Raw genomic sequence first — 14,366 nt, forward strand, 5'->3', positions numbered from 1 at the left:
AGTTTTAATGCATCTCAGACCCTGTAATGATGTGTTTAATGTCAACCAGCAGTGATTGGTTTGCCTGAGCTTAACAGGGGATAAACTGTAGAGATGATGCTGGCTAGTATGGCATGACACATTGTGTAAAATTCTTAACGTCCAAGAAAAGAGCATAAAATTTAAACTCAGCATTCAAAGGGAGATTATAATAAAAAAACAACAACAGATAACCACTGTTTTAGCTTCTCCTTTGTTTGAGGAGAGAGGTCATGCGTTTTAGGCTTTAAAAGTGTTACTCTAATGACTATTGTGGCCAGGAGGGGGAGACAAAAGTTCCACACTGCCGGTTGAAAGATTGTCCCGTATTGAGTTTGGACGCTTTCCGTCTTTGACTTGCATTCAGTCAATATATACAAAAACAAGGCTGTTTTTAAAGATGACTTTTGTTCACACCTGTATTTGATAGTGATAGTGGAGAAAAACAGGAAGTCTGGGGAAAAAAAGACAAGACGAAAAACCAGTGGCAGCAGAATCTCATGAAGGTGCTTACTACTGTACTCAGAACATTTGTGCCCATGAGGTAAGAGCCATTTAAGTGCTAATTTTTTAAATGCATGTGTTGATTATTATTTTGCCTGTCCATGTGGTTTTGTATTTCCAAAGTAAGAGCCCTTAATCAAGCCTAAACAAACAAGAGTTTTCCTTTGCCTACGTATATGATTGTCTCAGCAGCAGGTAATTGTTCTGCATGCTTTAGGCAGACATTTTCCACAGTTGCATTCAGTTTAATGCAATCAAACATTCAAACCATGATTGGTAACAACAATGAGAATTTTCTGCAGGGAAAGTGCTTCATGAGTCCCTTGAAAAATACTCAAACGAGATTGGTCCTTTGCAAAGAGTTTGTTTGAAAGGGCTGAGCCAAATGAGAGCAGGCTAAAGATTTAATTATTAGCCAGTTCAATGTTTTACAGAAATAAACCCAGCAGTTATTTAGAAATGTTGTGTTTTTTTCATTTCAGTAAAGACAAATATAGAGTAATAATAGTAAACTCTTCCTTTTATTTTCTGTCAGATGGTAACGTGAAACAAGCATTTTGAACACAGCACATTTGGTGTATAATACTGGACATTTTATCATGTCACACTTTATGTGACAAATTTTGGGAAAGACTAAAAGCTTATTATCAGCAATTTAGTATTGCTGCTAGCTAGCAATAGCATTAAGCTCAAAGCATTGCCTCTAAAATCTTAAGACTTTTTTCATGAATGTGATCCAGTACCTTGATAGTTAAGGTTTTATTTTTTAACTTTTTAAAGGCAAAATTGCTACTGTAATATATCAGAGTGTATTAATAGCATTAGCTGTGATAAAAAGTATAAACCACAATTCCTACTTTTATATACGACCATCAACACCATCACCACCAAACAGCTGCTTTTGACACTGTTATATCGTACACCACCTATTATTGTGGCAGGTTGATATCCAAGAGATGGGAGAGGGAAGACAAATCTGTTAGCAGACAGTCAAAGTGCCACTTTTGCAGCACAAAATTGCATTGGGCACACTTTCTCAATCTGTAATTTTCATGTGTCAGAAAACAGAGAAATAAATAAATAACTCAGAAATGACTTACTAAGGGCATTATCAACAGCTTTCATCTGGTGCAGGCCAACAGATAAAAAGGACTATGTTTGAGCACCGTTCTACCTGCATTCTTACCCATCAGGCCTAAGGTCTGGGATCGGCCTGTCCAGAGGGAGACGATCACTGAGGTAGCCGTTGTATCCGTAGTACTGGAACATCTTCAGTGCCACTCGCCGGTTGTCTGGACTGAGCTCCTGACCCCAGTGAGCGAACAGAGATGAGTCGGAGAAGGATGAGTCTCCCTGACTGTCCTCTCCCCTCCCTGGAGTCTCTAGGAGGCACAGGAAGACAAATGGCATGAATATTTGTCTAGCAAGTGACATTGTGCATAAGGTGACATTTCAGGAGTGTGGGAAAAAAAATCACCCTGCTCATATAATCACTGTGATAAATGCTGTTGTTCTCTATGTTAGGAGGTGAAGGGTGGCCTTTTAGTTGAAGAGAATGATTGGCTGTCCTTCAGCAGAAAAAAAAGTATGAGGTCATATGCATAAAGAGGAGCTGCTGGTGTCCTTGAACAAAAGATTGGATTCCAGACGCTCCAGTGCTGTTCTGTAGCCGACATTGCTCTTTGACCTATTCAGAGAGGAGAAAATGAAACTAATGTCTCTGAAGCATCACCAGCATAACACACACATCCCTAATAATGAATGAAGTTGTACTGTGGGATCTTTTTTTTTGGCAGAAGTTGTGGGTATTCATGCAGTACAGAGTATTGTAGAAGGGCCACTTTTGTGTTTAAAGACAGGAAACTGAAGGGAGTGCAGTCGTGATTCATTTCATAGCTGAGCAGCACTGACAGCACTGAAAACTCACACTTACACACTGACAAACTGTTTATTACTGCTTGTGATGCTTGTTGATCAACTCAGTTCATGTCCAGACTCCATAAAAAAGACGTGACATCTGCTAAATTGTCTGTCCTGCCTTCGAGATGTTTTAATGTACTTTAGAAGCAAACTTCTGAGTGTACTTAAGAGTCAGGGAGCTTTACTCACAGGCATTGAGTTTAAATGCCAAACACCATTGCATACAGGGGAGATAGGGAATGAAGTGATATCAGCACGAAGAAAATGTAATAAAAGTTTCTGTCCCGGACTTGCATGAGTTAAGTCTGTAAGTCAGAAATCTCAGCAAATCCGTCTCCTTTTGCTCTATTTTCATGCTTCAAAATTAAAGAAATGTTAAAAGTGAAATAGCATTCTCAGGTTGTTATTAATAACAAGCATTTCATTATTCCTGTTGGGACATGTTGCAAGGATTTACTGGAGTGCAAAAGTAATGTTGCAGAGTGTTATTGAACAGCATAGAGATATTTATGATCTGTGAAAAAAACGGGTGTGAGAGCGAGAGTGTGGTGGTGAAACTGTGAAGTTGAGAAAAATCTTTTATGCGATCCGAAAATAAATACAAAGACTGGAGGCAGTGTGATAGTTTGCAAAAGTATAATATCAAGTAAGAAGCGTACATTTATGACTAGAAAAAGGGAGGTTTCTTTGAAAAAAATGATGTACTTCATGATCATTTATCTAATTGAAATGGACAGAGTAAAATTGACTTCATGTCAGGGATAATAATTTCATATTGTAAATTAAAATGTCTTAATCAACAGGAAATGAAATGTCATGAAAGTGGCTGCCGCTATCATCGGTTATAGAAATTATTTCATTAAAAGAGAAAGCATCAGTCCCCAGCAGCACACTGAGGTTATACAGCAATAACAATGGGACAGATTTCATTATAGAGCTTCACTATTTCAGGTTACTGCTGACAGACAAGGTTATCGGGAATAATTCACAACCTACCAGATATGAAAAAGAGTTTATTTATTTTCAGAGTAAAATAATCTGCAAGAGACAGAGATAAAAAGGATTTCTTCGTTAAATGAATCTAGTTCGTCATAGCAATGTTTGCTGCTGTTTTTATGGATGTTGTTTTTAGAATAAATAAATAGTGTTATAGATCAATAAGAAAACACAAACCCTTTTAAAATCTAAGACACAGAATTAGAAAGCAAAAATAATCAACATTTAGTTTAAACTACAGAAGCCTCAGAGACCCAAAAAAGGAGAAAATAGGCTGAGTCCTCAGTGACACTGCAAGCAAAAGACAAGGTTAAGTGTGTGCGTGTGTGCAGTATGCATGTGTTTAAAGCAGATTGGGGGAAGGTTAATATTCATGAGCAGATTGCTTTTATGTACAAGTGACAAACAATCAGCCAACCTAGAACTAGGACAACAATATGGGAGGAGGTGTGAAAGGATTACATTATGAAGAAAAATAAAATTTGCTTCTGAAGAGAATGAAGCTTAAGGTCTGTGGAAGGTGAAGAAAATAATTGTAGTGATACCTACAGAGTTAATATTCTGTTAAATTCTGAGTTCTACTTATAAAGAGGACATGTTATGTTTACCAAAACACTCTGACCTTTACAGCCTCCAAAACTCTCCATGTAGACTTTTGGTGGTACAAACTTTCACTTCTGCCTAATTTTTACACAAAATCTTTGACTAAAAAAGACAAACCTGTACACTCTGACCAAACTAAATGCAAATGCAGTTGTTGACTAGCTGAGAACTGCAGCCACATTTATCAATATAACCCTCAGAAAATTGTAGGGACCAAAAACAGAATCAATATTGGCTCTACATTATGACTCAATATGACTCGTAAACAAAAGGTAAGACACAACAAGAGCAATCGTTTTGAAGCCTTGATGTTAGCAATTTTGCTGCTGCCATCTTGTTTTTGAAATCAAATGTGATTGTGCAAAGCTGGATGCATGCGGCTACTATACCTCTTAAAACCACACTTTTAGATTGGGAAACAATGCAACCATAATATGAAACCATGCGCTGAAATGTTAACAATATACAACAAGCCCACTAAACCAGTAGACTCAAGCCGGAAAAAATGATAGAGAGGAAAAGGTATTAAAAAAATTCACTATTTTTTGCCCATCTTAGACTCCCGTGTCCCAACGTTGTTTTCCTTGGGATACAAACAGAAGGCAAGAAGTCAGAAACTTAATATTAAAAACCATTTCATCAAAAGTCGAACCAACTCATTGAAACTATGAGAATGAACCAAACCAGGCCTTGCTCAGCTTGCTTAAACCGCAGTTAAAAGTTTTGCACAACTATCAAAGGGTAAGGCCCTCATCCAGATGATGCCTCACATTTCAGTGCCCATACCGTTTTTTTTGTAAGATCTGGATGCTTCATGGTTTAGACATAACCTTGCTCTATTGTGTATTTGACTGTAAATAGGACCATGATTAACAAAACTATGCTAACACTATATTGACTAAAAACTGAAAGTATAGCAACTGAAACCATAAAGTCATCAGTAAAAGGGTTCCAGGTGAAATAAGTCTGGTAACAAAATGGGTTAATTTATTGTATAGCTTGTCATAATGGGACTTCTTTAAGCAGTTGAGGTGCACCCTGTCGACCACTATGATTAAAGCTCTTCCTTATTGGTTGAACTTTTGGGGACCAGAGTCCCCACCCCCTTTTCCATTCAGTCTTTGCCCTGAATGGATCCTAAACATATTTTCTGGTTATAACAACAGTCTGATAAGATCAAAAATCTCAGAAAGCCATGATGATGATATGTCAGTGTTGTACTCAAAAAGTGTTTATGCTACATACTGAGTATCATTTTTTCTCTCTAATTTCTACACTTAGTTAAGATAAGAGGTAGGAGAGGAATTTTAGAGGGGTTTGTGTGAATGTTTCAAGCTTATCAAGAGTGTTTGACAAAACACTCTTTGGTTCTTTCTACTGATAATGTTACTATGTCACAATTTAATTTTACAGACACTTTTGTCCAAAGCAACGTACCTCCGAGGAATGTTATTATTATTATTTAACTTCATTTAAGCTGGAGCCTTTTATATTCAGTCTACCATATGTGGTAGGATACAGAATTGTACCCACAGTCTTTTACTCCAAGACATGGATACATTATTCGTTAAAATTGCTCAATGAAATATTAACAAATCAAAAAGTCAGCTTACACTGAAGTTCAGAGAACAGTGCACAGCTCGAGCCTGAGGCAGAGAAAAGTTCAAATTTCACATTTAACACAGAGTTGTTGAAGTTTTACTGCTGTGAAGCTGAGGAAAAGTGTCTCGGCTCCTGAAAAGAGAACAATGTGATAAGACTTAGAGGAAGGCTAAAAATTCTTCAGGACTTCAATCCTGGCAGGCATCCCTGAAGCTCCGTTCATTTGTCTGCTTGTGGTGGAGATTAATTAACCCTACAGAGACCGTTTCCTCAGTGGTGGATCTGTGAGGCAGTACGGAGGAAGGTTGGTAATGTTTGGACCTTGGCAACATTGTCTTCTTTGTGTGCTGTTGCAGTGGGACACACACACTAGATGACTGACAAGCATGGCAGTACAAATAAATCACATAACTTGATTTTTTTTTTATTGAGCAGGTCATGTGACTGACTTTAACCTTGTGTTTTGAGAGCGGTTTCTTCTTGAGCACACAATCTGACGTCTCACCTTGGTGCTAACTCAAGTAAAGCAGAGCCAAATACCTGAGGCAATAACTAGAGTGTACCTACAGTATGTGTGTGTGAACAGTGTAGACAGGTGAAGTATTCCCAAAGCTTCCCAGCAGCACTCCAGGCATGTGTGGAGTGCAGCTCTAAGAGTGATTGAGCTTACATGAGCAAAGACACTGAGTTCTAGTTTTCACAGTCACATAAGGGAGCCAGGAGAAAAAATATATATACATATAATATGATCATACAACATTAAAAAACAAATTAGATTGTAAGCCATTAAACTTCGCCACCAAAAAGAAGTCATTGAAGGAACACAAGCAGGTCCTATACTGTCTCTCTTTTACAGGCACAGCAGCACATGTTGAATTATTTAATGTGATCCCATAAAAGATAGTTCACAGAGATAAAACTGTCCCACAGATTTTTATCAAATTATTTTTTTTCACCGCCTCCTGCCTGTGTAGCGGATGAATTATTTTAAATTTTGAATGCAAATCATTATCATTTTTGACACCTCAGAGATAAATCTCTTCCATGTGACGCCATCCTGCAGAGTTCAGATGCATGCTTCTGATAAAACAGCTCTTGGCTGGCCTTTTTTTATCCGCCTCTCCGTACTCCATTATACACTGGGACAGAAGTGGGAAGCATTTGGCTGTTGTAACAATTTTAATGGAAATCAATAGAAGTGTAAAATCTCAGCTGAAAGATCTGAAGTGCGGGTTACAGTCAAGTGGACAACCTGAGCCACTTTTCACTAAGAGTGGAGGTAACATCCTCTCTTACACTTCAATGCAAACCTCAGGTCTCACTACATTCAAGATATGTGTTTAATCATTTATCTGATCAATATCAAGCCTCGATCTCTGCCTGTACTTACACTTTAAACAATTATTTTGTGTCAGTATAATGGGGAAATACTTGTTTTGTCTTATTTTAGGGTCTGCAACTTATTTGTTTTAAATGCAAAATAATGGAATTTCAAACATGTGATTAAAGAAATGCAGTCAATCACGATTTAACTACTGAAATTTTGTGATTAATTGCGTTTAGATATTGGATAACTTTAGATCTCCAAGTCTTCATGTAACCCTTTTTTGGTACCTTAAGCTCAACTCAAGTGGACTGGTATGGTCGCTTTTTTTTTTTATACATGTCTGTGCAATGTAATGTAGAATAAATTGATAGCCTGAGTTTAGTCTGATCTGAAAAAAGCTGAAAATGTGTGAAAAAGCATTGCACCCTAAGTAGTTCCAATTGATGGGTTTTCTTCAAATACCAATCAGGTTCTGTGACTGGTTCCTTAGTTACATACCCAATCACAGAACCTGATGGGTATTTTTATATATTATATAGTATAGTATATTCCTAATCTGTGTTTTTGAGACTGGTAAAATACAATATTAACTTAATTAAAATACAACATTTTCAAAGAACTCTGTTTCAATTTTGTAATACTCAGGCACTGTTGATGGCTCATTTAGCCCCTGATATTTCATTTATTGAAGAATATTGAAAATATCCCAGGACACATAATTAGAAAACATTTTAATAAATATTTAGCCTGGAAGAATTAAATCTGACCTGACTTTCAGATTAATTATTTAAAGTTGATTTTCATAGACTGATTCCCATACAGGAACATGAATAATAAAGGACAGAAAGATGTGAGAGGTAATGATTAAAAGTCCTTAAGTTGACAAGCAATATTTTATTTTTGAAGTTATTCTGTTACATAAGAACGTAGAACAAGAACGTAGGTATCTGGACAATTTTAAGAGTTGATGTTTACAGATGCATAAAGTCTGAGTAGCTTTATTTTGAGCTTGCATGATTACATACTCTTGAGAAAGCCAAATCCACTTCACTTCTGTGTTGTGCTTCAATAATTTAGACAGCACTTGATTCCAGACTGCTCTCACAGAGATAAAGGGCAACACATTCCTCATTATTATGCTGAGAGAACGAGAGACTTTAGGACGCTACTTTAGAAGTCCTTAACTACAATGTAAAAAGTAAGAAGTGAATATTGTTTTAGTCCGATCCCTGTTCAACCTTTATACCAGCCAGCCGTTTAAAAAACAGTCTTTAGCTCTTTGTCTGTTTCACAGATTTCCCACTCTGCAAATACCCTCCAATTACAGCAGACAGCAATTTAGCCTCAGTCTTTGTGTCATTTTACATCCAAAATAATGAGAGCGGAGCATGAAGCCACAATATCAAACGATGTGGTGCAGTCAAAAATATTCATTGTATATACATCCTGACACCATCTGCGTAGGAGGAGAAGACCTTGACGTAGACTTGAGACTGTTTAAAGACAACAAAAATAACAGGCTTCATCATCAACATGAAACTTTCAAGACAAAGGTGTCTTGAAAGGTGTTGCTACAACTTGATATCAAAGAAGCCGCCGGCGAAAAGAGATCAAGGATTTTTTAAACTTTTCACATTCAAAGCAGTTTTGACAATAGTGCAGAAAATCCCCTGCAAGCTGCCACTGTCACATTTAGCAGTTTTCAAACGCGTTTCCTTCCAGATTATCTCAAGACGTTACATCTTTACAGCTGCTTCAGATGTCGATCCAGGAGCTGATTTTTCCACCCTGTCACTTTGGAGATACCCTTTCATTAGATTACTTGCTCACCCCTTAAATACATACACATTTTAAGACTTCCAGTATTATATTATCCTCAAGTAATGCAGATTTGTGTTAAAAAAAAACAAGGCTTAGTCCTTTGTAATATGTGGTCCAAGTGCTACAAAGTCCATTGAGCATTCACATAAAGTGCACAAAAAAAATAATGACTTAAGTTGAGTTAATTGCAGTCAACATATAGTGCATGTTTACAATAGCTAAAAAAAAAGAAATGTTTTCATTTTGTTAGAATAATTTCAGCCATAATGACAAGCCATGCACACACATCGTGACTGGTATACAACACATGGCCAAACAGTTCACTGATGACCATTAGACATGACCTTTTATTTAGGTCAAGATGCTCTAAAGCAGGGGTGTCCAAACTTTTCAGCTCACTACCCCTAAAATAAGGGTGCAAGAGACTAGGGACCCACACTGTCCCTGGAAGGTTAGAGCAGCAAACACCAACAGTGCTGCTGTCATGTGCAAACTTACATCGGGAGATTTTACCCCTACAAATGAATTCCACTATTCACTTAATAATGTGGTTTTAATTGAAAATGAACTACTTTTTGTATATATTTATACAATAACGGGTAAAATATGGAAGGCTTCTCCTACCCCCCTCTTGGTGCCTTGCAACACACTGGAAGACCGTCTGCCGCTTTGCCACCATCACTGAAAAACATCCATGCAAGCTGGAGCACCTTAAACTACTGAAACAATAAATGACTCAAAACCATCTTCTGGAACCTAAAAACACAGAAGATCTGATTTGACGCATTTGACCTCTGAACCCAAAGTAAGTTGAGGTTTTAACTGGGAAAGAGGCATAAATAATAATATGTCACCTAATCAATTTAAATATATAAAACAGATTGGGAATTTGATTTAAGAAAAACTTCAAAGGATGTTAACCATAATTGCATGCCTGCATGTATTCTATTGGTCATCACAGCACCTAACTGGAAATTTTCTATTGGGTGTTTTTTAGTTTCTGGACCTCTCTGAGTTAGCATTCGTCTCATTCAGTGAAGGCTCAGTCTGTGTTGGGAACAGATTTTTATAATCCTACAAATTTTAGCAGTGAGATGATTGCTGTTTTTTTATCCAACACCTACAGCTATTCACAGTTACATGGCTCCTCCTCACCATGCCGGAATCTTTTTACAGAACTAGATTAGAGAAGATCTCAGCATTTTTAACAGCATTCACAGCTTGACACAGATGGCTTGAGAACACTCTTCTTATTGTGTAGCTTCTCGTGTCGAAAGAAGCTTTCTCGATTATTTTATTCATACTTGCCATGTTAGCAGGTGAGTGCAGAAAATGCTGTTCCTATTTACAGCAACATAAGGTCAGCCCGGCTTTCATCTCTTTATGATTGAACCCCATCTGTTTCTGGCATTTCCATTTTAGTTGGAGGTTGTAGGAAATATTGCAGGCATTTTCATGGAGGCTTTTAAGTGACACAATCACATGACTGTTTTGTCAAACTTGCACTTTCTGTCTCTGAAGGTCTCAAATTAATTTTAAAATTGTAAATGATTACAGCCTGGATCCAAATCAGATCACAGGTCCCCAAATACGCTTTGAGTCTGAGATCTTCAGGAAACAACCTTGAGGATTGTTCACGGTATACAATAAAGACTTACAAGAACTGGCCTTGCTTTTTTCAAACAAAGACGTTTATATAACAGCTTGTTAAAAGTCTAGACTGAAATATTCCTATGAAACAAACAAAATCAATTTATTGTAGATTTGCTGTGAGCACATACGGATGCAAATATTGCTCAAATCAAATGTGTGTGAATAAAAAAAGAATGAAGGAGGCTTCCCTTCAGTCAGTCAACCAACACCTCAGTAATGAATTGATACTACCATTGGTTTAATGACAGTTACTAAATGTGGGGAGGTTTTTATTAAGTTCAGCAGTTGATTTTTGTTTGGGGAATTTTAACGGCGAAAAGACCATCAGAAGGTAAAAGGTAGAGAAAACAACACACAACGTTTGAATAAGGATGCAAAAGGTTTTTCACACATTTTGGTTTTGACAAGATACCAGTCAATTCGCTAAGATTTATCACCTGACGCTGCATTTCTTTTGATCTATACAGAGAAGTTTAGCATCTTTTAGCTCATTGTTTTGGTCTCTAGGCTGCAGATTCCCTCTTCTGTCTCACTACTTCTTTTCAGTCTCTGCAAGCAGATCATTACCTCATACACAACCTGCTTAAAACATATATAAAGTTAGCGACTAGCTGGTTTTGAAGGGTTTAATGAAGGAACAAAATAAAGAATCTTGAACATTGCTAATTGGTTTTGATCAAATAATTGTTTGAAGTACATGCTGATATTGCTCTGTATCTGTGTATTTATTTCAAAACAATTATATTTCGTTTTAAATAGAATAATGCAGAAAAATATTCACTATCATAAGAAAACAGCAGAAAAGACAAATAAGTAAAAGTAGCATAAGAAGCTTTGTTGTGTGTATGCTGGTATGTGTATCTTACATACTTTGCACATGAAATACGTGTGTATGTAATTGCAGAAGGAATAAATAGAGGATGGAGGCAAGAAAAGGGAGAATGGGAAAGTAGGGGGGAGATGAGGAGGGCTACTGATCTAGAGTATTGGCATCAAATTGGTTCGCAAAATATTTCAGAAATGGGTGCCAAGTTTTTTAAAATCTTTTCAATGATTCCTAAACCGTGCATCAGATTTTTCCTAGTTTAAGTACTGATATAACCTTGTCAATCAAGCACAAGTTAGATGGAGGAGCAGGCTAAGGTTAAGAATGCAACTGTTGAATATCCCACTGTTGCTATAGGAACAATCCCAAAAAGTTACAATCACAGGGTCTGGATCAACCTTCCTTATGGGATTGTATTGAAAATGTGTGCTCACATGTTTTTTCATGAAAACTGAACAAGATGATAGCATGCCCTGGCTCCAATAGACAAATAAATCAATGACAGCTGGTTGAAAAAAATGTTTTAATCAAAGGACAATAACCTGTGAGTCAGCTGTGTTATGTTGTTTTTAGTAATATAATTATTCAAAATTTGAAACCTAAAACTCTAACTCTTTAAAACCTTTGTATAAAGACAGATCTTACACTCACAGAACACAGCTCCTACCTACTGACAGTATAGCACAGAGTTTAAACTATCTTAGTCTCCCTGTCTCTGAGGAAGTCCCTCATTTCCTGACAGTAAATACACCTAATAACCAATTAGTGTGTTTACTGAGTGCAGCACTGTATAGGTGCTGTATGGGGGGGTGTTCTCTCATTAGGACACATCAGTAGCTGGCACGTCACTGACATTTCCTCTTTAAAGAGCAGAGTGGTGTGAGGCTTTGTCATTTCCTTTGTTTTTTCCCAAGAGGGGCTACACAAGTAGCAGAATTTAGGAGGAGGGTCATGTTTACTTGCAGCGGCCTTTGTCATCTCCACGTCTTTTGTTCATTTCTCCTCATTAAAGCGCTGAAATCACCCATGCCCTTCACAAGGGTACAAAGACTTTCTCTGTGCTTTTCATCATTTAGCAGCAGAATTCTCCTCTAGAAATTCAATGCCATTAAGGCCAACACATTTGGAGCAACTAGCTGCAATTCTCTTCTCCTTCTTTTGAACTGCAGCTGATATTACGAGACATTTGATTTTAAGCTCAGGACAGTTTTGTGCTAGAGCCACATTTATTATGCTCACTGTTCAACTTGAAAAGCAGTATTTTTTATCCCATCAAATTCCGTCATCTGAGCTGCCTTTATATAACCTCCTATCTGTTCTGGCTTTCTCAGCACTCAGATTGTAGGAAAAAAAAAAGCATCTATGCTATATCTCTTCACTTTTTATCTTGCAATTTTTATCTCTTCCCTGCACTTAACATCATTTGTCCCTTACAGTGGGGGATGTTTTCTTTATAAACTGGAGTCTGGTGTGTTGCCTCGTCTCAGAAAACCACTCATCAGTGTATGATATAAATCAAAAATATTTCACATCCACAAGAGAGCAGAAAAATAAACTGATGTGGCTTCAGGCTTTGAAAAACCCAGGGTAACGAATACAATCAATCTATCATGTATGGTATCTATCTTCCAGGCCAATACCTGCCATTTTTTGAGAAAGATGTTCTATCCTTGGCATGTCTTAAACCAACACCTATCATTTTCAATCAAGCTCATTTCATGCTTTTGGATCTAAATTTCACAGTGTTAATAAAAACAACAGGACTATCACATCCTAGCAAGTTATAGTAAGATTAAGAAACAATCTGAGACAATTTGATCTGGTCCATGTAGGGATCCCAGCTGAGAATTTTAATTATTAAAAAGAAAAAAACACCACAGGAAAAAAATTACTTTCTGAAAAATGCAGGAGCAGAAAACTGAGAACAAAGGTCTTAACTTATTTCAACATTTGCCATGAACTAAATTCAACAAAGTTGTTTAAACCATGAGTGCAGCTCGTCACAAATCCTCCACCTATAGGCCTAGTTTTTCTCATTTTATTTACCATTTTATTGAACAATCCACACAATTGATTACTTGACGTGATGTTTATTTGATAGGTAGTCTGAGGTCCACTCAAATAAACTGTCTTCTGAAAATGTCTCCCAAATTAGTTATGAGCAGGGGGAAAGTGCTTTTAAATTCTTGCAGGTATTACTACGGTGCCACAACCTTCATTGCTTCATATTGTTCACCTCTTCTTGACAACCATCCTATATGGCTAAAACCACATTTTATGTTTTTATTTGTTTGTCTGAAACTAAAGCGAGGAAAAAATCTTGTGTATTTTATTTGAATTTGACTAAGGAAGTGGATCATATTTCAATTCAGTAGGAAACAGTTACCCCTCTTCCTCCATGAAGAGCTGAGACATATATCATTTTTAAGACAGTCTTGGCCTCTAATCCATTTGATTAAAACAAGTATTTTTTAAAGAGCAGAAAGTCAAGTTCTGTCAGTGATTGGAATAGTTTTATGATTCAGTTCACCGTTGGTACTACAGAAGGGCAAGAGGTATTCAATTCAATATAGGGTCTGCTGAGAATCTCTTTAATATTTAAATTTTCAACGCCTTAGCAGTGTAAATAATTCCAGCATAGTTCAGCAGAAATGTTAACTTACAATAACTCTACGCCATACAGAGATCTTTTTAATGAATAGGAAAAGAGCCAAAGATGAGAGAGTGTTTCTGATGTTTAATATTTTACAGACGAGTAGTAAAAGAATCTTAAAAACGCTGTCGGGTTTGTTTTTTTATACCCTCTGCAATAGGAACAGAAATCTCTGATTTATATTAATGAAGCCTACATGAGTTTGGATAGCAGACATAGACATCCAGTATTTTGTTTTATCTCTGGTTTTGATCATGGCCTCTGTTGTTAGCTGGTATGGGGCAGATATCAATTATTCAGGTGGAGAGCTCCTTGATTTTCGGTCAGGGAGTTATGAAGGAAATAAGGCACAGGTCACTTTACAAGCAGAATGATTGTGAGAGGCTCTATTCAAACAGCTGCTTCTCCCCTGGGGTCTGTGCGGAGAATCTTGTTGTGACTTT

General features: G+C 37.0%; 1 protein-coding gene across 1 annotated transcript in view; it reads right to left on the minus strand.

Moving 5' to 3' along the window:
• Positions 1 to 14,366, minus strand: part of galnt18b (UDP-N-acetyl-alpha-D-galactosamine:polypeptide N-acetylgalactosaminyltransferase 18b) — a 78,031-nt gene that overhangs the window by 37,181 nt on the left and 26,484 nt on the right. The window contains exon 2 of the mRNA XM_020661052.3: positions 1,709 to 1,904. Within this exon, the coding sequence (XP_020516708.1) occupies positions 1,709 to 1,904 (196 nt within the window). The remainder of the gene's footprint in view (positions 1 to 1,708; positions 1,905 to 14,366) is intronic.

The sequence above is a fragment of the Labrus bergylta genome, chromosome 3, assembly GCF_963930695.1.
Source record: "Labrus bergylta chromosome 3, fLabBer1.1, whole genome shotgun sequence".
Lineage (NCBI taxonomy): Eukaryota > Metazoa > Chordata > Actinopteri > Labriformes > Labridae > Labrus > Labrus bergylta.